General features: G+C 41.3%; 1 protein-coding gene across 1 annotated transcript; it reads right to left on the bottom strand.

The window, feature by feature from the left end:
- Positions 1–1,905: 1,905 nt before the first annotated feature.
- On the bottom strand, positions 1,906–18,018 carry p4hb (prolyl 4-hydroxylase, beta polypeptide). The gene is made up of 11 exons (XM_026169787.1): positions 17,683–18,018; positions 15,023–15,229; positions 11,265–11,398; positions 10,952–11,089; positions 8,292–8,396; positions 8,063–8,188; positions 7,276–7,476; positions 6,886–7,006; positions 5,581–5,762; positions 4,339–4,452; positions 1,906–3,404 (listed from the first exon to the last, which is right to left on the bottom strand). The coding sequence occupies exons 1-11, from the start codon at positions 17,819–17,821 to the stop codon at positions 3,333–3,335; spliced, it is 1,539 nt and encodes a 512-aa protein (XP_026025572.1). The 5' UTR covers positions 17,822–18,018; the 3' UTR covers positions 1,906–3,332.
- Between the last annotated feature and the right edge of the window lie 8,180 nt (positions 18,019–26,198).

Consider the following 26,198-nt stretch of genomic DNA (forward strand, 5'->3'; position numbering starts at 1 on the left):
TCTGACTCCGCCTCTTTTAAATTTGTTTTAAAAAAAAAATTTCTCATCAAGTTTGGTATTGAGCCTGTGGTGGCTCCTGGTATCATGTAGAGTGACAGGGAAACACTCGGTGCATTATGGGAAAGCCCCAGCAACCTTTACCTATTGTAGAACAACTAAGGGATGGTCACCTGATACAGCCTTAACTACAAGCTTGGTGAAAAAGGAAAGTTTTAAGCCAAATCTTAAAAGTACAGCCTGAAAACTGAAGGTGATACACTGATTATTTAAGACCTTGCATGCGAAGAGAAAGATTTTAAGTTCTGGTTTTAACAAGAAGCCAATGAAGAGAAGCTAATATGGGCAAAGTAAGTAATAATAAATAAGATGAAGTAAGCATCTCTGCTTAGACAGCCTCCCCTGTGACTTGAATAAATGATGGCGTGGATGAAAAGTGAATGCATGGAGAAATAAAGCAGAATTTAAAAAAAGGCTTTCTGCAATAAAGAAAAGTCTGATGTGAGCCTTTTTTCCCGTCTGGCCCTCGCTCACTGACTGACTCATGGGCGTGTTACAGGATTCAGTGATTCATCATCAGATGGTGAGAATGAGACAGTGACTGCGTGCCTGATCATTTTTAACCACAAAAATTCATCCTGGGGACTTTACATCAGCTAAACATGCACCGTCCTGTGTCCACAGCATAGTTTAATCAGTCATTTAAAAAGTTTAGAAACTGAACATCGACGAACAGGTCTGCGGCTCTCACCGAGGAGGGACAATCACACACTGGGTTTTTTTTTTTATTGACTAGTTATTTGTTTAACCACTTAGTATGGAGCTTTGAGACCTTCACGGTGGAATAAGACAAACCAGGAGACAACCCAGCCTCTGGAGAATAATTAACCGAGCCACATTTTAGGACTGAGAAACTCCTCGCTCCAGTTTCGCAGGCCTCAGTTTGCTGACTGAAAGGCTGCACTGGGAGGGGCAGAGGGCTTGGACTGTTGACCCCACTGCTGACCTCCAGTATGCTGGCTACGTGCCGGAAAGCGGCACAAACACCAGTCAACGGGCACATTAGCAGCCCTGTGAGGCTGTACTGCATGTTCAGCTGATCTGTGAACACAAACAGCTGAAGACGTGCACACACGATGCATTTCGACTTTGCTGGGATTTAATTTTAACTTTAAATACCATAAACAATATGTAGGGTAGTTTTGATTTATTACAGCATTTCAATGAACTACACGTCTGTCTGTGCTATTGATGCGATTCCAGCATCCCAGTTTGGTCCAAAGTTACTTCAGTAATACCTGAAACAAAAAAACAAAAAAACAAAAAAATGCTGTTCACTGAAACCAAATCTATATTTTAGAAAAATAGAAACTGAAAAAATATTGTACTAAGAGTTTGAAAAAGTGTTATAGTTTTAGTCTCTGAGGACATTGACATTTTTGAGTGTTGGCTTTGAGACTGTGGCTTTATCAGGACTCTGCCTCCTTTAATAATTCATGTTTTAAACCTGTGACATAAAAGACTGAAAACACAAATCTGTAAAAGCTAAATCTACAGTTGTAACCTATAGATTCAACAAAAAGGAATTTTTGGTCATTTTCTGCACTTATTAATATAACTACATTTATTATAGATCCTTCTGTCTTCCAGGTCTTTATTTTTGCTTCATTTCATTTTTAATAAATCCCATTTTGATTTTGAATACTCCATATGGGCTTAAATTTATAATCATTTACTTTTGACTACTTTTTTCCAGATTGAACATTATCTACCGTATACAGTTGGGGGAGTAGCTCTCATTTAGATCATGTTTGAAATAAATCGGTAGTGTGTAGTTTCAGTAACAAATAAAATACAAAAAAAAAAACAAAAAAAAAAAGGAAAAAAACCCAAACATGAGGCATTTCATTTTTACATTTTTTTTAAAATTTATTTATTGGCCACCATTTCACATTTTCCACATTAATTTGGATATGATGGAATGCTTCGTTAGGATTCCCCCTCCCACACCACCATCGCTGTTCAGCTGACATCACCTCGCTCTACTCAAGCTTCCCCTCCCTGCCCCACACTCACTCACACACACACACACACACACAGGCAAAGTAAGGGTGCTGCGTAGAGCCAAAAGGGATGCAGGAGGTACAGTATGGGTGAGGGGTGGGGCTGTTCCAATTGTTCCCTCCCCGCTTCAGATATCAGACACGTCTCTCAGACCGACCCGACCAGTAAACTTAACCAATCTCTGTTTGCTGTAGTAAACACATGAATCTCTGATTAGGCATGAATGCAGTGCAACCCATCAGAATCCCCCATACTCCCACCCACCAGGTCTGAGAGCGTCCACACAGGCCAACTCTGCCCCAACCGGGCCAAACCGGCAACAGTTGGGCACAATGGTACATTATTTAAAAAAAGAAAAAGATGACAAGTCCTAAATAATAATAAAAAATAAAAAAAACTCAAAGTAAAAGCAATTAAATAAAATACGATTTCCCCAAAAAGTTAACTTTGTTCCTTTCAGAATAGTTAGTAGCCGCGCTGAAACGAGGAGACAGAACCGAAAGATTTGGGAATGAAGAAATGACAGACCCCCCCCCGAAAGAAAGAAAATAAATTGGTCTCGGCTACAGATGGGGGGCTCTTTGTGCTACACCATGGGGGTTATTTTAGTGAAAACATCTACAGGATGGCCCCTTTTCCCCTGAGAGATCAGTCCTTACAAAACCGTCACACAAACCTGTGGTCCTATCAGAGGGAGAAGAACACTGGCAGCAGCCCGCCCCCCCTTACATACAAACATAGGTTACAACGCTCGATTTGCTGATACCCACACTGAACAAATGAACAGCAACGACTCTTTAAAAGGAGGGGGGCGTGTGGAAAAACAAACATTTTGAAAACTTGGATCTCAATGCCATTTTTTTTTTCTTTCTTACATTTGGTTCAAAATATACAAGGCAGACAGCTGATGTGGAGCTTTGCAGACAAGGCATTGAGGTCTCCCACAGGAAATGGTGCACTGTTCCACAGGGTCCCGCCAGGTGGGACAAGACCAGTCTGAGCCAGAGGTTTGGAGGTTGCAGATGTGACGAGCCGGGGAGGGGGTTAAAAAAAAAGAAAGAAAAAAAAAAAAAAGCCCTGCCATGCCAATGATGGACTGACTAGCTGGCGGGCTGTTATCAGGCCAGCTTACTGACTGACTGAGAGGCAGTTAAAGGGGAATAATGAATGTTCACAGGACAGGGAAGGTCCACAAAGAAGTGAAGGTGGTGATGGTGACTGTTTGGGAGGGTTAGGGCTGGACTCTCCTCTCTCTCCGTTTCTGCCGACGTTTACAACTCATCGTGTCCGTCGTCGTCAGTGCCGTCCTCACTATCGGAGTCGTCCTCCACGTCTTCCAAGTCCTGCAGAGCAGAGAACAAGGGTTAGAGATTCAACAAAGTCCAATTTACTCTGTACCACAGATGGTTTATAGCTTAAATATAAACTGTCAACATAAACCACTCAACGACATTAAAGGAACACTTTAATTGAAAAATGCTGATATCTACTGATACAGTCAGAGTTAAAGTAAAACTTTGCTTATTGAGACAACTCAACAAATCCTGCTGCTGCGGCAAACTACCGAAAATAACCCCCGATGTCACCCTGAATCCCTTCATCACTAAACAAGACCTTGAGTCAACACCATCAGACACACAGCTCGCCATTTTGATGACATCTCTGCTTTACAGGGCATTTCTTCTGTCTAGTCTGAGGACAGGTGTGGTGAGGAGAGGTGTGGGATATGTGAAGATGCTAATGGTGACTGCTACGCTGCACGTGCTGCTTTTTTCCTGGAGGCTCAGCTCTCCAGGCGAAGCCCAGTGAACAGCGACAACAGCTGCAGGAGGCATTAAAGGACTGGGCTGCAATTAGACTTGTGTGAAGGGGGGGGGGGCGTGGTGGCAACGGTGGAGTGGGAAGGTGTCAGGAGAAAGTCTCCCATGCTAACGTGCACGCCAGAGTGACACAGGGAAGTACGGTAGAGTATCTCTGCATACATCGAGTTTCAGAAACTTCACCAAAGTCTTTATTTTCTTCAAGTATTTGAATCCATAGATGTCGTAATTCTGGCTTTTATCCAGAAAATTTAAACATACATTTTGATCAGCTGCTTACATCTGGGCAAGAAAACAGCTTTGCCTCAAACCTGCACCCAGACATCAGATTATTTGGACATCTACATCCGTGAAAGCTCAAATGCGATACCGGCGAGCATCTAATCAATGAGGTTCAACGGTGACCGCAAGAGTGCCGTCTGTGCACTTCAGAGCACCTCTGTTCAGAGGACCTCACCTCAGGTTCCAGGTCATCGTCATCATCTCCTGCGGGGGCACCGCCTTCTTTGCCGCCACTCTCCAGGAACTTGGTGAAGCCCTCAAGTGTTCTCTCCCCGTTGTAGTCGATCACCTGCAGATGAGACGTCATTTCAGAAAGAAAACCAAGAAAGGAAGAGTCTCCTCTGACTGATGTGCATACTAATCCTCATCCAAAAGACTTATTTCCTTTTGGAAAACACTACAAATAAAATTTGAAATAAAATCTTGTGCACTGAAAACATAAATTTGATATAAATTTGTTCAAAGTTAAAAACTTTTCCATATTTGTTTCTGAGAAATGCACACAAAGCATTTAATTGCAAACACTGAGTAGATTTGCTTATTTTATAATGTCCAAAGCTGCTCTATATGCAGGACAAAAGTAAAGACAGACGGTCAACTTTTGGAAAACCAGCAAATTTAATTTTAGCATTTTAAATCAGACAATCATGTCTGTCATTGCAGCCACCTCTGCATGCTTCCACTAATCAGTGTCACAGGCTAATCTGCAGACTTATTATGGGGTGACCCTGGTATATAGCACTCGTTTAAGATTCCTGAGAGAAAGTGGCACGAGCATGCCTGGCCAATAAAGCGCAAGGCATGTGCAGGCCATCTTAAAGTGAGTGAAGCCATCGAGCAGGAATGCTCCAGAACCGCACACCAACAAAATGCTGCAGAAACTTTCAGGAGTGGGCTCATGTTTCTGCACAAGGTTAACGCTGCTAAATCAGGAGGCAGTAATAGCACTGAGGTGACCCCAATAGCAATGATTTCAGATTCCAAGAACTCAGCAAAGACATAAATAAGATTAGTGTGAGGGTGGAAATGGCTTCTCTCCGGCTCAGTGATCAGACAAGGGAGTTTCAGTCGTAACATGCCAACCGTTATTAAAACTGGTGTGGCGTTCGGGCCAGTGGGAATCATTTTCTAATGTTTATTAAAAAGTATCAGTATTAGTAGTCATTTGTTTTTAACTTGGATTCATCAGCTTTTTTTTTTTTTTTTTTTAACCCAAATGTGAACAAATCCAAATTCAACATTGTTCTGTACTCTGAAACTAATGACCGACAAATAGTCCAGTAGCTGTCCTGACCACAGTTTTACTGAGGTCACAGATCAAGGAAGGCCAGGTTTCATTTCCTTCTCTAAACTCAGAACGTCCACGTCAGCCATCTCCATCTTTTACATACAGTCTGTTAAAGCAGTCAGCACTCACCTTGCGCTCTTCTCCTGCAGGGAAGAACTTCAAAGTGGGGAAACTGTGGACTTTGACAGCCTCAATCTCATTGGCTGTGGAGTCCATTTTGGCTACAATAGTGTCGGCGCTGTCCTTGTACTTCTCTCCCAGCTTCTCCCAGATTGGAGCCAGCTGTTTGCAGTGTCCACACCATGGTGCATCTAAATCACCACAAAGATTATTCAAAGAAAACCAGAATTTTAATGGTGAATATTTTTTGATAAAAACAGCAACAACCATCAGCTCAGGGAAAACAATGTAACTTTTACAAAACTGGTTAAAAATGACACCCCAGGATGGAGTAAACAGCATCAGCACACTGATGCTTACCAGCTACGGTGGATATAAAGTAGCAGCTGATAAAATCCTTTCTGAAGCCACTGCAGGTTGTGTTTGAGTTGGGTTTGCGTGTCTGCAGCTATGTGCTGGAAGCCCGTCAATAGTGGATTCAATATCTAAGCTAACTTTAGCTAGTGTTGTTCACTGGGAGCAGAAAAAGCCCCGAGGTTACCTCTACCAGCCTGTGGACTGATTTTAAGGCCTTTCATCAAAGAGAGTCAAAGGAGGTTTAATTTTGTTAAAAGGTGTAAACTGCTCAGACACTAGCAGACATGTTTGCACTTATTTGTTTAGCATTTATTTGAAACCTCAAAATGTAATTCTATACTGCAGAAAGAAACTCTTTACTCAATATGCATGGAATGTTTTTCTTTTTATCTCAGTGAGTAAAATTCAGTTTGAAACGCTTTACAGTATAAAGCTAGAAACAAGTAACCACAGCGTGTGCATGCCATGTGCAGCCTCGGCTTCCTGACCTGGCTCTATCCTTTGGCTGGCTAGAAAACGCATCACCTGTCGGGGAATATGGGGCCTTTCCTGATGTTCATACCTCAACATAAACCAGATATGGAAAAAATGCTCCAAAAATAGTGCAAATCTGGACAAGGATAACTAACAAACAATCCTACAGCTAAATTTAACCAGAGCTTTTCAGCATCAAGTGTCTGGTAGCAAATTAATTTGCAGAGAGCGTGCATGAGTGAGCCTCGAGAATGAGCAGGTATCTGGCTTAGCTTGGGCAAAGCAAGACGATTTGAGTTTCAGACAAGGGGCTTTGCCAAAGCTCGCACCCAAGAGAGTGACTGCAAAAATACGCCATCGCCCCAACAGGTGAACACCCCCCCGACCTGCTTGCCCCACTTCTCATTTAAGGATATGGGAGATAAACACGCTGCACCATAAAATAAAAAAGGTTGAAATGCAGAAAGAAAGGAAAGCTCTTACAGAATTCCACAAAGACGTTCTTCGAGGGATTGAAGGCGACCTCCTCAAAGTTTTTGCCGACCAAAACCTTGACAGGGTTTTTGTCCCAGTCTTTAGGGATGTCCTGGCTCATGAGGTGGGGCTGTGAGAAACAGACAATCACTTCTTTAAAAAGCGAACTGTGGTTTGGAGAGAGTATTTAAAGCACATTCCTACAGGCAAGGATCACACAGATACTTTATGGCATTAAGCGGATTAAGGCTGTAATTGCTTGTAAGATTCCAAAAAGATGTTTGCACTCTGGATGTGGTCATGCAATCGCCTTCACTATGTGATTTATGGAGACTATTAAGTCCAAAATTAACATTTCTTGTGGCCAGAATAAAGTCTATGTATAGCGGTGTCCCTCACCTTGAGTTTGCCCTCAGTGAACAGTTTGCAGAACTGAGTGATGCTTTCTGCAGTGATGGCGTCGCTCTCTGGCTTGTACTTGGTCATCTCGTCCTCCAGAGTGATGAGGCGGATGGCAGGGCACTCCTCTTTCTTCAGGCCGAAGAACTCCAAGATTCGCTGGTTGTCGTCAATGTCACTGTCGATGAAGATGAACAGGATCTGGACAGAAGAGAGGGCTGAGTCAGTGAATGATTTTACTCAAAATAGCCCTCCTGATGCGTGCGTCAGGGTGTATACAGGTACAAAGAGCCAAGTTTAAGAAGTGTGATTAAATGTTTGCCAACTTTGGATGTTTACTGGAGAAAAAACAAAAAACACCTTCAAAAAGAAACGTTTTTCACCATCTTTACCAACAACACGTGTCTGCTTGGCTGAAAATACATTTTCAATAATGCGTTTTCCTTGAGGTCTCCATATAAAAAACACCCAAATAACACGTTCCTTCATTGCAGGACACTGAGTGCTGCACCTTATTTTCTAGCATGATGGAGAATACCCACTCTTCCGATTGAGTGATGTGTACCAACTCTCAAAATTGCTTGTCCACGTGATTAGAGATAACCTCTAACAGTTAGGTTGGCTAATATAGCCAGCCACCTATTGACATTTGTAAACACCTATAATGTCCTTTATGGGCAATAACTGCAGACTTTCTGGAAAACCCCGCATCTCAATCCCAAAAGAAAAACCACACTGCTCTCTTGATGGTACAATTTTGCACTTTACAGTGACAGCTTTGCCGTACCTGACCCTTGAATCCCTCTGCGGCCTTCTTAAACTGGTCCATTTTGTCCTGGAAGTCTGAGGCAGCTTTGGGCAGGAACATGAGGATGTGGGACTTGATTTCTCCGCCGAAGATTTTAGGGGCAGTCTGGAGAAAACAGTTTGACACGTGAGGAAAACATCTGGAGTGCGGACAGCATTATGGTGTGAGAAAAAGGGATCTAAATGCTGTGAGCAGCCCCATCGATTACCTGCTCGGTGAACTCAATGACCAGGGGCAGCTGGTTGGCCTTGACAAAGGACTGAAGCGCTTCTTTGGTCAGCTCACCATCGAAGGTATTGCGTCCCTCATCAAACTGCAAAGGAAACATAGAAACATTATAGTTGCAAATATTACCCACCTGGTGTCACATCTAGTCTGCCTGTGAACACCGGACATAGATTTCCCAGACAGAGCACTTTAAAGTCGCCCGGTAACCCCCAGCAGACCGAAGAGACTTTTATCGGTTGTTAAGAATAGCAGTGGTGCAGCTGTGCCAGGCAGCTCTTACTGGCACAATAGCAGAGAGGAAATTTGGCCTGTGGCGTACTGCCAGCCTGAATGGCACTGAAACTTAAGCTCCAAAATCCTCGGTCAAATAAACAAGTGAAAGACTCCCAGCTGTTTATTAAAACAGAGCCCCTGCTTTGGGAGCGTTTGCTTAAGAGCTGCACACATGTCCGCGATGTTTGTGCCAGTATGAAGTTACCAACAGGTTTCAGAGGCCAGAAAATGGCACGAGGAGGACTAAGCACTTGTACATGTGCCAGATCACCCAACACCCTAAGGGCCGAACACTTATGTTGTGAAGTTGCTTCATGCTGCAGCAACAAGGACTGCATGAAATTGTTTTTTTTATTACAGATCACCTCCCAACTATCAAACACAAGGACAGAGCTGCCTGTTATTAATTTATTAAATACACACCGATGTCAGAAATAGGCCAGTAGCTGTCCTGCAGTGCGTGGACACACACATGCGGTGTCACAGTTTAAGGTTAGGTTTGAAAATACAGTTATTGTGTTTGCAAGATTACTTTCCATCTATCAAGATAGATAATGCCGCTTTCCTGTCTCTGCTGACAGCATAAAGCTATGAAAAACTCAACATGCCATTGGTTTAGAAACCTGAAGCTTCAGATAATGTTTCCAACAACATTAAAACTGAAGCGTTCTAGTCAATTAGTAACACTTTGCTCCGAGTGTTCATATTTTTTTAGAGGTGGCTCTAAATACTGACAAACTGGCAGCACTCGCCGGGCAAAATGTTCGACACCAGCCAAATCCCCCCCCCCCCTTATGCCATTTAAAAAAAACAAAAAAAACAAAAAAAACAAAAAAAAAACAAAACAGTGGTACACTTAAAAATAATCACCCTTGATGCGGTTTAAAGTTTTGGGTGCGATCACTACGATTAACCGGTGTGATTAAGCTGCCTGCTCGACCTCAACTCGATTATTCTGTCATCAAACCGGATCTCTGCACCTTGTTTGTGTTAACATTGTTTGCTGTGCTGCAGCAGTTTAAGTTTATGCTTTACTTCTTCTCTGTTACATTTGGCACTTGTTAGCATGCATCTGTGCACGTGTGTTGTACCATCACAATTTACAGATGCAGCCATCTAACCGAGCTTCCTAGTGTCAGCTGTTTGTCATTTCAGCCGCCTTTGGCTCCAAAAAACTAACATGGCAGCAACCACTGCACCAAGGGTTAGTCCAGAAACCAACGCAAGGCATCACAGCAGCTTTTAAATTTGAGTCGAGCTTCCAGGATTTGCTCATAGTTCAGATTTTGCTGTGTGAAAATGTTTCGGTTTCTTGAGTTTCACTGTTGATCATTGCTCAGGGGAAAAACTCATGTAGACACCAAAACATCTGAATAAACACGTTCAACAAAGTGACCAAGCAGGAGGTGCTGGCACATTTTACCAAACTGACAACCACTAAAACGATATGAACTACAGTATTTTAGCTTTAGGTACACATTACTGTTTCAGTCTTTTCTAAACTCTAGTTTGTTTTTATTTTAGTGAAAATGTTTTCAAACCCATTTTTTTAAATCAAGTAATCTGCCATTGTTTTTACATGTTCTTTAAATTTGAGCTCTTTTGAATTTATGTAACTGACATGATTTTGAGGTTAACATTGACATCATGTGAACACGCTTGGCCAATAAAACATCCACAGACTTTCCGTAACTGATATTTGCATTGTAATTGATATTGTAAATTTTCAGCGGTTTTCATTTCCATAGGTTCCTCGTGTTACATGGTTGCCAACGCACCACTTCTGAAAGATCCTCTGGACTTTGACTCAATCTGATGAATCAACAGGCTGAAGATAACAAACTGATCTCTGACCAACTGCACATGAGATGGCTGTAGTTAATGACCTCTTGTGTAAATTATAGTGAGTTTTATTACCTATACAGGCTTATAGGAAGGCATTCAAATTACATGCATTCATCCTCTGCCTTTAGCCAACGGGAGCTGCTTGGAGGACAGACAGTAACCTAACAACATGCACGGCAGTGAGGGCGAGCAAAGTGCACGTCTTAAACGTTCAAGTAGCTCAAACGAGCCAAGTTTAGCACCGGAGAGCGGATACTGTGGGTTCAACAGCATCAAATTACAGAGGTGTGGATCAGAGACACAGCTGTGGCGTCTTCTGCAGCTCCACTGTAAATACTCACACATGGAAGTGCGTTTCACAGGCACAAACAACATATTTACAATGTATTCCGATTACACCTCAGACTGAGTAACAGCTTTAGATGAAATCAGTAAGAGAACTATGTCTTCCTGATGTCCTGTGAACACAGTTTGTCCACATGTTTGTGTACAAACAGACGCAAGAGAATATTTGAGAGTCACCTTCTTGAAGAGGACAACGCTGTCCTTGGACACTTCAAACTTGGAGTAAATGGCATCGCTGGAGGTCTTGGCGAAGGGAATGTCATCTATGGCCTGAGCTGCTTTTTCATAGGCCTGGGCACCAGCAGACTCTGCATCCTAAAAGACAAACAGCAATCCTCTGATTGAAACTTGCAGTAGCTTCAACCTCTGCTTTGATTGCAACACGACAATATATGTATATTTTTAAAGGAAAGGCAGGAATTAGGACTAATCTTCTGCTTTTAGAGATGATACCGTAAACACATTTCAGTTATAGAGATCCGAATCGCACCTTGAAGAATCCGATGACTGCCACCTCATTATCAGCGATCAGAGACTCTGCGTCGGTGACCTCATTCAGGGTGGCGACGGCGGGCCCTGTGCGCTTCTTCAGCCAGTTGACGATGTCATCCGCCTGCCTGCCAGCTGAAACAAAACAGTAATTCAGGCTTTTTAGTTTGGATTTCAATAGAAATAGCTGATCTTGAGTGGGGGGAAAAATGGGTACATGAATATTAATTTGAAAAACATCTATGTGCCTGCCTCTTCTTTGCCCACCTAGTTGAACCCGAGCTACGAGTCAGAGCAGTGCTAAATTTCATTACATTTAGATGAGCTGTTAGAATATTGTTGAAAATATTGTTTGTAAGAGCCAAACCGTTACCCAAACACAGTCTAACTTTAACCAGCAACAGTCTTAAACAAAATGAAGCCAACACCAGTGCTAAATACCATCAGTTCCTCGACTGGCCATTAAAGGCTCCATTAATTCCCATAAACGTCCAACTTCACAATACACAAAAAAGGCCCGTCAGTAAAGTTTCAGAAATTTACATTTTCATAAATCTTACATGACACAAATTACCTGGGATCTGTGTCTGTGCAGCGCACCTGTACGTTTTTATGAAGGCAGCTTGTCAACAATGAACACTAGCATCAGCTGATTACGTGGCACTCTACCATCTCAACCAAGCATGATTATAAATAAAAATAATATACCAGCAAACAAAATACCAACTTTACATTGCATGCATGTTTTTGTATTGGGGACATAACCTACAGTCTGTGTATAAAAACACGTGCATATTTTATTTAATTTGTCCTTTTTGGCCTGAATTTGTTTTCGTTACAGCAAACCACTCACGTCATCAAGAGTTTTAAGAAAGGTGCAATTGCATGCTGAACAGGGACAATCACATTTTTAAAGAGTTTATTCTCACAATCACCTCTGTATCCCCAAAAACATTAGTAACACTATGCCTAAAAATTCAGTGCACCAATTAGTTTTAAGTACAAAACTATTTAAAAAGCACCAATGGATCAGGCAGACCTTGAAATTTTTGGGGGGCGTGAGATTGAAGTGAATTTGCACAGCACTTCCTGTGGTCACACGTAACACACGGAGGCAACAGACTCACTTTATGGGTGTGAACATTTAAGCGCCTTTGCCAGTTAAAATTTTTGCACTTCTGCAATTTCTGAAACCTAACTGCTCTTTACAACTTCAACTCAGGCTCAGTCGTTTCCCCTTTCATATTCAAGTACCTCAGCAGTTTAATCACCACACAATGATTGAAAAATATAAAACTGTACGCCACATTTGTGAGGCCGTTAAAACATGTTTACTTTCTGTGGGTTTTACTTAAACTGGACTTAAAAGAGGCTGGACCTGTGATGCAACAGCAGTTTCACTATGAAAACGATGAGGCGATTCAGCACGTAGTCTTTATGCAGCACTTTGAGGTTTCAGGCAGTGCGTGGGAGGCGGCTTTTTTTTTTTAAAGTCAGAGTAGTCGTTTCCACAAAAGCACTTCCCAACCTGCTCTCTTCTCCTCCAGCTGAAAACTGAGTCAGGCCAGCAGAGGAGACGTGAAGAAATGCACATACCTCGACCACGTCCCAGAGGCAGCGTGAGGGGAACGTGCGGAGCAAGGCCCGCCCACTGCCCGTCTAATGCAGCCGATTGGCTGGCTCATGTTTAGGCTGCTGTGCAGATCATATTACTTAGGAGTCACTCGGGCCCGGCTTCAGCAATTTAATCTAAACCCCTAACCCTGTAATAACATCATTTTTATGACATAATAGTCAGTCACTATGCTCAGACAGAACTTAAGATTGCATCATTTCAGAGGCAAGACCAATTCATCAAAGAGCATTGAAGGAGAAAAGTCACAAAGCAGCAATGCACCATCAGCTCAGTATTTTAGCACCAGCTGAGAACCATGATGAATGATGCTAAAATAAATACTATAAAAGTAGATGTGTAGATGTGATTCTTGCTAAAGCTAAAAAATAAATAAATAAAGTGAAAGTCAACAGTTTCTAAAACTACTACAAGCTACTTTCAGGTGCTCCCTTATTCACAGGAGATCGTCACAGCGGGTAACTCTGCACGTTTGACAGATTTTTACACCGGTGCCCTTCCTGAAGCAACCCCCAGGGGATTGGTGTCTCCTCCCAATACTACAAAGACAAGTATTGTAGATGTGTAACAAAGGATAAACTTCAGATTTCTCATCAGTTATTCCCAAAGTGTGTAGTTCATATAAATTTCATCATGAGGCAGAAATTAAACTAAAGGATGAACGTTTAGGATATCAGTTTGTGTTGTGCTGTTTCTATTATACTGCATGTAAAACAGGTCGGTGGAATGAACCAAATATTCATACCAATTTATCTTCTTCACATTTAATTAAAGTGTTCAATTATATATTTATGTTTTTTCTGGTTGTTGACACTTCAGAAAAACTAAAAACAATTGAAATAATAAATCTCTCCACATGAAACTATGATACGACCATCTGGTTTAACCACAGGATGATTAAAATTTACTTTAAGAGTCCTGCAGCTTGCCATCCTTTATGAGTCAGCTACTGTTAATTAAAGCTGATGTTTCTGCTTAAATATGAAAAATGATCATGTGATGGATGACTCAGGAAGGACATTGTGTAACTGATAAGACTCGATCAGGAAGCTGACGTGGAAGTTTGTCATCTTTCCATAAGTCCATCCTTCCCCGAGCTGACGGGGACCTATGCAAGTAGTTGACTAGATGACTAAACGTTACTGCACTCACTACACTTAAATTATTCTTGTTTTATAAACAGCATGGATGTAGACTTCTTTCTACGAGGGCTCTGGTGATCCTACTCCAGAAATGTTTTAATCCACCGTTCTGTTTTATATTAGGCCGTTTGCGTATTTTGATTTGGCAGGAATCCTGCTCGTGTGTGTATACGACACCTGTTCACAGCAATGAAACTTCCTAATTATTTAACAAATTTTGGCTTTTATTAGCTTGTTTATGCAACATTTCTACTCTTGTACAAAAGATCTGAGCCTTCCTTGTGTCTGTGTTTTGGTTTAACTTTTAGAAATAATGTTCTTCTGATGTTATCAAGTCTGAAAACAAGGATAGGCTACATTTAGCATGGGGGCCACAAACAAGAATACCTGTAAACCCCCAGAAACAGTCACTTATAACTTAATTGGCTTTGACCTCTGAAAAAGTCCCAATGCTGGAGCTTCTGTTCCTTTATGTTTGTCATCCTGCTAGAACAGAGGCAGTACAGACACTGATAACCAAAGCAGATTCATGACGGTCATCGAGTACAGACTCACTGCTGAAGGAAACGAGATGCTTTCTCGTTTTAATAATCATTTATGCTCGCTGTTATAGTGCGAGTAGCCGCTGCAGTATGCTCCTTAATGACACGTGTCACCCCCAAGGTAATATGTCCCTTGGTATAGTCTGAATCTCTGAACTTTAGTACAGATATAATTTAGAAATGGACACAATCACCTCTGTCTTTAATCCAGCTGCAGTGGCACAAAATGCCAAGTTACAAAGGTCGAGAGGGCCACGACCAGCTGAAACGGCAGCTTGACAGCGTGTGTATGTGAATAACTCAGTGTTAACCGTTTAAATGCTTCCACCCCCTCCCCTCACTCCTATTTTAATTACTTGGAAATCAGCAGCCAGAAACAACTATGGTCCACCCCAATTTTTAAACTAAAACTTATGAATGAAACGCATCCATCCCCACTCACCTGAGTACTCTTTGGGAGATTCCTTGTCTCCACCCTTGAAGAACTTTATGGTGGGGTATCCCCGGACGCCGTACTCTTGGGCGAGTTCTGTTTCCTCTGTGGCGTCCACTTTAGCCAGGCGGATGTCTGAACTCTCTGCCTTCAGCATGCCAGCAGCCTTGGCATACTCTGGAGCCAGGGCCTTGCAGTGACCGCACCATGGGGCATCTGAGGAAACCACACAGAGAAAGGTTTGTATTGCTACCGAGAATGATATCAGATCATAATGGTGGAAAACAAAAATGTGACAAAGAACAAAAGACCACATGAGAATTTGTATTAATCAGCAAATTAAAAAGCTACATTCATCCAAACTATCCATCGGCCATTTCCGCATCACCTTCTGTCCTTGGGGATGATTGATAAGATTTAATTTGTAGTCAGTTCTGATTATAGGTTCAGTTCTTTAGAGAATATTTTACTGACGCCTCAGTGCTTCTGTGATGAAAACTATGTAGAGACTGTAGAAAGTCTATTGAAATAGGACTTGGATGTTCAAAAGCTCAACTGCAATGAGCCTGATGTCTTTTTGCAAAATTGTTGCTGTCAGAAAACGACAGCAGCACTGATGAAAGTGCTCGAGTGCCTGGAGGCATTCGATCCTGATTGATAGGACACTCCAAAGTGGTTCTGAATTTCCATCCCCATTTCATCTCTTGGATCCAGCTTCACAAATTTGTACAATTTGATTTTTGCTCAAGGATGGTGTGTGAGTGGGATTAAAGTATTTGAGTCTCCCTTTGCTTGGCACAATGGGATAATAAAGAGGTTTTCCTAAACAATCAATTCTGTTTATCATCATTTAAACAAAAAAAACAAACATGGCCAATATAGTGTCCTGTTATTCTATAGTGAAAATATCTGAATGTTTTAGAGCAACTTAAAGTGAAATTAGCAGCTTTCTTAAAGGATGCTTGTACTTTTGATGATTCCCTTAAGGATCCATAATATATCTGTATGTGGATAAGGAGGGTAGGTTGGTGGTTCAATCCCTGACTCCTTCAGTCTGTATATTAAACATCCTTAGACAAGATACAGAAATCAGAGTTAAGACGGTGTGAGAGTGCCTGACTTAGTGTGGCTCATAGTAAAAAATACTTTGAATGCCCAATTAGAAGGCACCATTGAAATATCACTAATTTACCAAAATAAAAAATAATGAAACTGGGAGGTGTGTGTGTGTGTGTGTGTGTGTGTGTGTGGGGGGGGGGGGGGGGGGGGGGGGGGTTATTGCAAGAGAAAAACCTTTTCCAATATTAAAGTTGCACATTTAAATGTTTCCAGGATTAAAATAATAATAATAACAACTTGAAGACTAAGATCAGATAATCTTAGATTATAAAGACAATTTTGCTGAAGAACAAAACCTTGTGTGTGCCTCTCTCCTCTTGTTTCACGTTCAGTCGCGAAGTGTACTTATACACTTGGAACCGATAAACCTGCTTATCAGAAAGGCCACGTCAACTAATGACCTCTTTTTTTAAAACGTATTGACAAAGAACTAAACTTCCTTGTACCACTCGGGTCATTACAAACACACACAGTTGAACTTTTGTGAAGTACACGTCAACCTAGCTCCATGCACGCAGAGATCCCGCCCAGCTGAGGAGGACGTGGGCAAACAAAGCCCTTCATCCCTCCCATCCCGAGAGCCGACTAGTCCAATCAGCTGTCACACACTTTGTGAAAGAGGTCAACAATCAGACAAAAGTGAAGCGGGACGGGCCTGCAAAGCCCAAACTAACCAGTTTAATAAGCCAATTCAATCGGGAAATGAATTATCAGGAGGTGCAAGAAAAGCGAAAGCTACCGCATGAAACCGCAACAGCCGATCGAAACCTATCTTGACCCATTTATCTGCTCTCCACCATCCCAGCTTTCCTGCATTTCACAATTTGGCGACTCAAATTAGGGGGAAATTTTGTATTAATAAAAAAAAACCCACCTTATTAAAAAAAACTCGCTATATTTCCCCGATTATAAGATACGCTAAATACTCAGAACTAACACAGACTTCTCTAACTTCAGAGAAGACTCACTGCCTTTTGCTATGTGCACAGCAACTTCCTCAGACACCCCCAAAGGCCCAATTTGAGGCGTGCAAAAAACCCCTTTGTGGCCTTAATAATGCTCTTAAAGCAACAGATGTATCTTAAGTACGGCACTGCACAATTTCTATACAATTCACCAGAGATAAAGCTAATTTAAGGAAATACTATATTCGCACAGATGTTACAAACTGGTTGAGGTTTGCAGAAAATAAATCTGAGGGTCACAGCCAAGTTTTGCCTCCGCGGCAGAGTCCCGTTACACTTCGGTGTTAGCTTGACTACTTTTACCATCACAGCGAGAAAACAGCCCGATGATCAAGGCTCTCGGTTTCATTAAAGGAATACCTACAGCAGCTCTGTAGCTCGGTGAATTACAGTCACGCATGAACGAAAAACCAAACCCAACGTCGGTGAGTTAGCTAACCAGCAGCAACTTATCTCAAGTGTCAAAGTTTAATGCTAACATTATGTCAGGCTTAACTCGGCTAGCTTAGCTCTGCACGAGCTGAGACCGCAGCGGGAGGCTTAGCTTGAGCTGGAGACCTTTTAAAAGCAGTCAGAATCACTTACAGAACTCAACCAGGATGTTGGGGTGAGCCTGGAGAGCCTCGTCGAAGTTACTCTTCTTCAGCACCAGGACATCTTCTTCCTCGGCTATCTCAGCGTTGATGGCCACAGCCAGTGTGCAGAAAATCAGAAACTTCAACATCGTCGCCGTCGAGTTTTCTTCCCTAAAATAGACGAAAGGTTCAGACGAGCTCGGCTACGGCTGTGGTGGAGGAACGGGTGTTAGTTTCAGGTCCGTTTCCCCTCGTTTAAGGTTGGGAGAGTAGCTGGTATTTTGTGTCTACCGCTACTAACGTGGCAGTGCACGCAGAAACCGGAGGGTCAGGCGTAGTGCGCATGCGCCTTTATGAGGCAGAAAGCAGTTCGTGTTGAATTGTGACTGGATCGCAGCGGGCTGCACCTGGAAGTGAAAGAGAGGCGCTCCCTGCACACATCAGTCCGCCGAGAGCAGGAAAACTGGATGGGATGGCTTTTAACTGCCCACACTTTTTAAACAGGGAAACAAACTCAACTATGTAATCATATTTTATAGATTTACTTTATTAGAGCACATTACAGCGCACGAACCACGAGTGCAATATGTGAAATACAGTATAGTGAAACATCGGAATTCACTGAATGCCTTTTCTTTTTTTCGGCTCTTGGCTGTGGGGTGAATATGAGTGTAAACTGATGCAACCAGCTGGGGGTTGGAAACTGGGTATTTGCAAAGAGGACAGAGCAAAGTCTGAATGACTAACGCTTATCTGCCACACTGATTTTTACATTAACACCTCCATTGCAGCCTGGTTTGACAACAGAACTGAACAAATAAACGGAACTTTCTGTACTCACTCTGGATAATCCCCAGAACGCTGTGTCAATAGTTGGTGAAAGGGAAATCTGGTGGGATGGTGCTACAGAAATCTTTGCAATACACATATTTTAAACCAAATAAAACCAAAACTGCTGCGATGGTGAGATACAGGCATACATGAGAACATTACTTGTGAAAATCAGTCATTTGAGAAAATTTTAGTGTATGTTTTACAACCTTCTTTACTAAGAAGTCAGGACACACTGTAAAATGTCAAGAAAAGTGCAATGTGATTATCTGTAAATTATCAAAAGCCCTTTAGTTGATTCAAACCAGATGAAAGAATGTTTAAAGTGAGAAGTGTTCTTTTTTTCAAAAATCATGCTATTAAAAAAAAAATCCAACAAAACATTTTAAATATGTTATGAGGCATGTTTACCACTGTGTTGCATCACTGCGTTCAGGAACGGATGGACATCAGTTCCTGGAGATTCGAAGCCAAATGTTTTCACATTTTTCAGGGCATCTTAATTCATATTTATTGCTCTATAGTTGCAAGCATGCAGTTTAAAACCCAGACACTCTCTTTTATTGAATATGTGCAGAATGAAGTTTTGCATTGTCTTCCTGAAAAGGTGTCATCTAGATGAATGCCATTATATGTGGTTGCAAAACCTGTATGTATTGTTCAGCAGATTTAGTGCCACGTGTACTAATGCATCCGCAGTCACAGATACTGGTTGTTGAACTGTGTGCTAGTAACAAGCTGGATAGTTTATCCAGCTTGTTACTATATATATATATGTCAGCTCATCTATATATATACTATATATAGATGAGCTGACATGAGCATTAAAAACAACCTACTGTAGAATAAAATATTAATATAATTATTGTGACAAAACAAAACTGGCTCAGAGGGTAAAGCATGCACCATTGAAAAGGGGAAGTAGGTAAAAAATAGAAGAAAAAAAAAGAAAATGACATAAAAATAACAGCCTAAAGATTGTAGAAATTTGTGTTCACTTTTTTTAAGTATTCATTTTGTAGTTTTAAATGAGTATTCCTGAAACACTGCTACGATTTCCACCGCAGAATAAAGTGTGTTTTCAGTGCAGTTCTGGCTGAGGGCCTGAACATCATGGCCAGTTAGAAAAGTTAACAGGGAATCTATACGAAATTGCCACAATAAACTGGTGAAATTGACATTACAAACCTTTTCCTGAAGTTTTTGTAAGTGCTCCCTGTTGGTAGTCAACATTGGAGTTACATGATTTTTGTCTTAGCAGCACAGATGAGTTCACTAGGAGGAAACATCTGCTTCAGACATTCATCTTTATGAGCTCCAAGCAGACATTTTGGGGATTCTTAAAAGAATATAATGGCCAGACTCCTTCAAGCTGACGGTTACTGCAACAGTTAAAACCAATAACCGCTGGTTACAACCAAGATTGCACATCGTGTCAAACCTTGATGGGCTACAGCAGCAGTAGACCACACCAGCTGCCACACATGTCAGCTAGGAACAAGAAACTGAGGCTAAAATTCACATGGGCTCAACAAAATTGCCAGACTGAAAAGACTTTGCTTGATCTGCTGACTTGCGATTTGGATGGTAGGGCCACATTTTTCATGTAAACAACATGAACGGAGGGATCCATTCTGCCTTGTATCAATAGTTAGGGCTGAGTATTATTTAAACTCAACAGCGTCCCTGAGTATTGTTGCTCACCATGTCCATCGCTGCATCACCACAGTGTATTCATCTTCTGATGACTGCTTCCAGCACGATAACACACCATGTCACAAAGCTTAAACTTAAAGTGTCCCAACTTTTTTGGAAACAGTGTTGAATTTGCTAGTATCAGTAATTAATAACCATATTTTAAATATTGGCATTAACAGGATTATTTTTAAACTATCATTTCAACTTGGTGCTTTTTTAAACAAAGAGACAATGCTTGGTTAACTGGCAGAATTTAGACCTTTACTTGAGAAAGCCACTGAAAAACTGTGTTACTGCAGCTTGAGGCACAAACAACAAATGCTGCTGAGGACAAAGAGAAAGTTAAAAAGTTCAAGAATATACGCAGGACACTGTGGCATGTTTTTATCACAGAGAGCGAACTTCATCTGCAGGTCACTTCGAATATTTTACATAAACAGATATGTTCATGGCACCACAGGGTTTTTTGGATATACTATATGTTGCAGGTGTCTGTGCAGTATAATATATGAATGCTTCAGTGAGGAACGAGAAAAGCAGTTCAGCAGGTATAGTCGGTGCTTATGTTTGGAAACACAGCGGGGCAGGTTCGACTGGTGGAGGTTAAGAAAACATTTTAAAAAGAGGGTGCAGCCAATTCTGCTGAAACCATAACGCAAACAGTTAAAGATTAGGAAAAATAAATATGTGCACACAATCAAACAGGCAGCACGTGTAGTTTTCTTATTATAGGTCACCACTCGCTTGGTTAGACTCCCAGATTGCTAAAGCAATGACATAACTGTCACATCTTCTATCACAGTAGCTACAGGCACACGTTTATTTTATACAAAGCTGGTACTTATTTGAGGCCAAACTGAAATACATAACCCATTCAAATGCAGAATAAATGAACACCTGGTGGTGAGTAAGCACATAAAATGTAACAATGTGGAACATTATATCTAAATTATAGGGTCTTTCATAGCTCAGACTGTCTCTGATAGAGAAGAGTAAATTGGTAAACCACTCACAACTTCACAACTTCCACCAGTAAAGGATTTCATTAGGAAGTATCAGTGTTGTCGAAAAAAGACGTGATCCAGAAGTATTTAATGTCTGGGGACTCAAAAACACAAAGAGACTGGTGTTTAACCCCATAAACACCCTGAATTTTTCAAATGTTCACATTAAGAACACTCCCACATTTGTTCTGTAACAGGGCCTCAGCAGTAAGTCCCTAATAATCAACTTTGGCAGAAGTTTGAGATTAAAATAAATAATCTTGTCCCCATCGCTGCGTTCGAGTGAGAGTTTTAAAACTGCTGCAAAAATAAATTTCATTCTAATTAAACAGAAGTGTATGTTTGACAGTAGATGTAATGGTTCTAACGGTGATTCAGTGATACTGACACATGCCACTGGTCCTAAACCGTTTCTAAAAAAAGAAGGAGAAGCAGCACAACAATTCTGCACTCATTTAGTCACAGTAATACAAGCAGGAGCAATAATCATGCCACACTCTGGAACCTTCGAAACAGGGTGGCAGGTTGACTTTTGATAACAGATATGACCTGATACTGCACCTCCAGTGTGGAAACAGTCAAAACAACACAAGCTGATATAAGCTGACAGACTATAGTCTATATATGGACCTAGATCCAAAAATATTAGATTCTAAAAGACTTATAATAAACCTTGATAGCTTAATTTTTTACTGTTAAAGAGTCATGTCAAATAAAAATTGCATTAGAAACAACTTACAGGACTACACATAATAAGATGACTCATGATGACCAAGGCAAAAGTCAGAACATTATCCAGACTGGCTGATGTGAGGAGCCTCTTTATGCCGTAATATTCAGCTCTATCAGAGCTTTCAGAAAAGTCACTTTCGCAGTTTTATTTTCTGACATGCTTACGTAATCGCTGTTAAAGCCTCTAAGTTTCCTCAGAGCTCTCTATCTGATAACCGATGAACGTGGGATTAGTTCCCTTCTGTCAGTGACCGCTCATGTTTTTCTAGTTTCTAAAAGTAGAATGGGAGGCAGAGCCTTCAGGGATCAGACCCCTCTACTCGGAAACCAGCTCCCAGTCAGGATTCAGGAAACAGATGCACTCTTTACTTTTAGGATCAGGCTTTAAACTTTCCTTTTTATTAAAGCTGATGTTAGTGTTGAATCAGGTGACCCTGAACTGTCTCTTAGTTTCTGCAGAACTTCCCATGATGCACTGAGCACTTCTTCACTCACCTCTTTCGATTCCTCAGATGTTGATACATTTCTCTACACCTTACTGGTCACTGCAGATGGCTGCCCCTCGCTGAGCCTGGCTCTGCTGGAAGTTTCTTCCTATTAAAAGTGAATTTTTCATTCCCTCTGTCGCAAAATGGTTACTCATAGGGGTTCATTTGATACCTGAGGTTTTCTCCAGAATCCTGTACAGTATAAAGCACTTTGAGGTTACTGTTGTTGTGATTTGGTGCTATATAAATAAACTCGATTCAGTTTCCTGGCAGCAAGCCTTTCTGACTAGAGCAGTAATGTTTGAGCATATTAGTATTCATCCATAACCCTCTTCATTCATCCATGCATCTCAATTATCACGCAATTATGAAGTGACACCCACAATTTATGGATTATGTTAACCCACAGTATTTGTATACGAGGAAGTGACTGCAGGAAACAGTGGACTGTCCGGTCAATATTTCAGGAGGATAAAAGATTCAGTGTGTGCTAAAGCAGTGATACTGGTTAAACAAATACTGAATACACAAAGCTTTTCAGTGTCTAACCTCTCACCTTTAAATTTTGTTTCCTATAAGGAAAAAGAGGCTTTCCTGTTCATTCTAAATACAATCACTGAACAGCTGAACAGCTTTTTTGCCCGCTTTGAGTCTCAAACACAGCAGTCAGCCACACCACGCCAGTGACCACCACAACCCACACCAGCCTCTAATAACTCCCCACTTATTCTTGAGACACAGGATGTGATGTCACACCTCTGTGCAGTGAACCCCAGGAAGGCTGCAGGTGGAGTACCTGGGAAGGTGCTCAAGGAATGTGCCTCGCAGCCAGCACAGGTCTTCACTGACATCTTCAACCTGTCTCTGGAACAAGCCGTTATCCCATCGTGCTTGAAATCTGCCATAATCATCCCCATCCCCCAAAAAGTCACCCATAACCAGTCTCAATGACTTCCACTCAATTGCACTAACCCCTGTCATCAGTAAGTGTTTTGAGGAACTGGTTCTGTGGCACACTGTAGCCTACTACCCCTACTGCTCATTACGCTGCTCCTTGGACTTTAGCATGAACTCATGTCCGTGTTTAAATTGTCGGTGCTCAAACTGTCTGTCTGTGTCACTCCGGTATTGTGTATTTTTTTTATTTGTATGATTATTTTATTGTATAGCTTATTAAAATGTGCTGAGTATATGTGCACTTTTACAGAGCTGCTTTTAATCTTGCTATACTGTGTATAATGACGATAACGGCTTTCAACTTCAACTTCAGTCCACGTGTCCTGAGCTCGAGCTGGCGGGCTGAAGCAGCGTGACAGTTTGTCACGTTCACACTTGGTTTGGCCACATCCTGAAATCTGTCACATCAGAAACACCAAAACATCTTTATGCCAAGTTAGGATGAACTTCCTCACAGCTTTACTACACGATGTAATGAAACCATACAGAGGTTCTGTTAATAAAAATATCAGTTGACAAATAAAGGTTACATTCCAAATCTGGAGAGTTAGTGTTTGTTGATATTTCTGTTACTCTTACATCTACAGTCATGTGGAAAAAAAACCCACCCCATCAGTTCCTAAGTTTCACACATAAGTACAATACTTTAGCTTGTAACACCATTTGAAATAATCAGCGTGGAGGAATTTGGTCCCACTCTTGTTTCAGTTCATTGAAGTTTGTGGGTATTCATTCACGCACAGCATTTCAGTCAGTGTGATGTCTGCACTTTAACCGGGTCACTGCAGCACCTTGATTCTGGTGATTCCTGGTATTCCTCTTTGGCAGAAAGGTCCAGACGCCAATCTACCAAGAACGTCTGCTTTGATAACTTAATCAAGTGTATTTGATTATCAGCTGCTGCTTTCCCTCTTGATTCCTATGGAAGCAGTAAGGACATAAATGTTCACACACCGCTTCTATTTTTTGGCTCAGCTTTTGCTAAATAAATGATGACGTGGTGTAAAATGCTATGTTTCCTGACTTTTAGGACCTGCTCAGGTGTACATGATTTCTTTATCATGTCTCTCACATGACTATAACTGTTAGTTTCCACCTCGTGTGCAGCTAGCTTTCATGGAGGGGCAATCAGTTTATTTTATCAAGGTCAGTTTTTTAAAGGCAAATACTGCCCTCACTGACTGTTAGCGCTCTAAACTTAATTTACTTTTTTTTATCATATGTTTAACTTTTATGTGATCAGGCCAGACGGCCCTGAATTGTTTGCTTTATATGATAATCACAGCAATTCATGGAAGATTCAAATAAAATCGCATGTCTGCATGCATATTTATAAATAGTGTGGGTTTCATGTAACTATAAGGTTGGCAAAGAAAAGATAGAAGTCTTTGAAGGTTAAAACATTCAACGGTCACTTCAACATTAGATACAAGCACACAGTGGAGCAAATATTCATGTAATAAGATGAAGGTTATGGGGTACTGTCTGGCAGAGCAAATATGTGTGTGTTTGAGTGTGTGTATGTTTACTTGGCTATTAAAAAAAGGTATGAAAGACACCCCAGAATGTGCTGAAGTACTCCAGCGTTAGAGCAGATGGTTAAACAAACTCAAGTCATATGAGAGTCAGTTGGTTTTAAACACAACTAACTGCCTGGACCCACAGATCCAAAAACATGTGAACCATTACTGGGCCAGAGCACAGCAGAGGATGCCAACACTCAGCTGCAGTTGGTCTGATTCAGATGGCTGATTCGGGGGAGTTTGATTTGTTTGGTATATCACTGATATTACTAATGTCACTAGCCTGGCTGTAGCTCAGCAGGTAGGTAGAGCAACCTTCTACTAATAGGGAGCTCTGTGATTTGCTCGTCGGCTCCAATCTCAATGCCAAAGTGTCCTTGGGCAAGATGAACCTTAATTTGATGATGCATTCATTAAGGTAGGAAGGTTAGAGAGAAAACACTTTGGCATAGAAAAAAGTGCCTCTAGGAATGAGTGAGTGAATGAAACAAGTTGTGGGAAGCACTTTGACAGCTTAAGTAGAGTAGAACAGTGCAATATAAGAACCAGTCCATTACTTTCTGGTATTGTGGCAATACTGCTAACAACAGGTGAGTACTGACATGTCTAGAATCATATTAGCAGTCATTTAGTGTGGCTTTATACTTATAAGTTGAATATTTACTCTATTTTTAGTTTGATCTAGATTCAAGAAAATCTTGGCTTTATAGCTGCTAAGTCCTGAAACAGGGTCACCAAAACATAACACACACATAAGCTCCAGAAGTGCTTCTGCCTTCTCTGGGACTGAGGTCATTTAAGATGGTCTGAGATGAAGTGAAAAATTATCATATAGTCAGATTAATTAAAATTAGAAATTTTGAAAATCAAGTCCTGTTTGTAAGGTTTATTGTTCCCATTTTAAACAGCATTCCTGCATTTTCAGGAAGTGGCGTGTAAGATCATTCCTTGAGTAAATGCTCTTAGTTCCAATAGTTTATACTGTACACTCAGCATATACTGCAGCTGATAACATAACAGTGTTGAACTGGATGAGCAGTTGTGGATAAGCTTAAATCACAGAACTGGAAAGATGTGAAGAGGCAAAGTGAAAATGTGATTGTTCATATGGTTGACTGCAGCTGGAAGTTCAGTAATAATCATGACAAACAAAGCAGGAGGACACGATGAAAGATGAGGAGACTCTGATGGAGGTTAACCACGCTCACGCTCACGGTTCGGCCATTTAGCTGAAGCCGTGTCATTAAAACTTAATGGTATTTTAATAAGGAGGTTTGCAGAGGCAGAGAGAGA

This window comes from Astatotilapia calliptera, chromosome 6 (assembly GCF_900246225.1).
Source record: "Astatotilapia calliptera chromosome 6, fAstCal1.2, whole genome shotgun sequence".
Taxonomy (NCBI): domain Eukaryota; kingdom Metazoa; phylum Chordata; class Actinopteri; order Cichliformes; family Cichlidae; genus Astatotilapia; species Astatotilapia calliptera.

Coding starts and splice junctions, on each gene's coding strand:
- p4hb (XM_026169787.1), bottom strand. CDS start 17,821: ATGTTGAAGTTTCTGATTTTCTGCACACTGGCTGTGGCCATCAACGCT. Junction 11,399..15,022: donor ATCTCCCAAAGAGTACTCAG/GTGAGTGGGGAT, acceptor GTTTTGTTTCAG/CTGGCAGGCAGGCGGATGAC. Junction 5,763..6,885: donor GAACGTCTTTGTGGAATTCT/GTAAGAGCTTTC, acceptor GTGGTGATTTAG/ATGCACCATGGTGTGGACAC.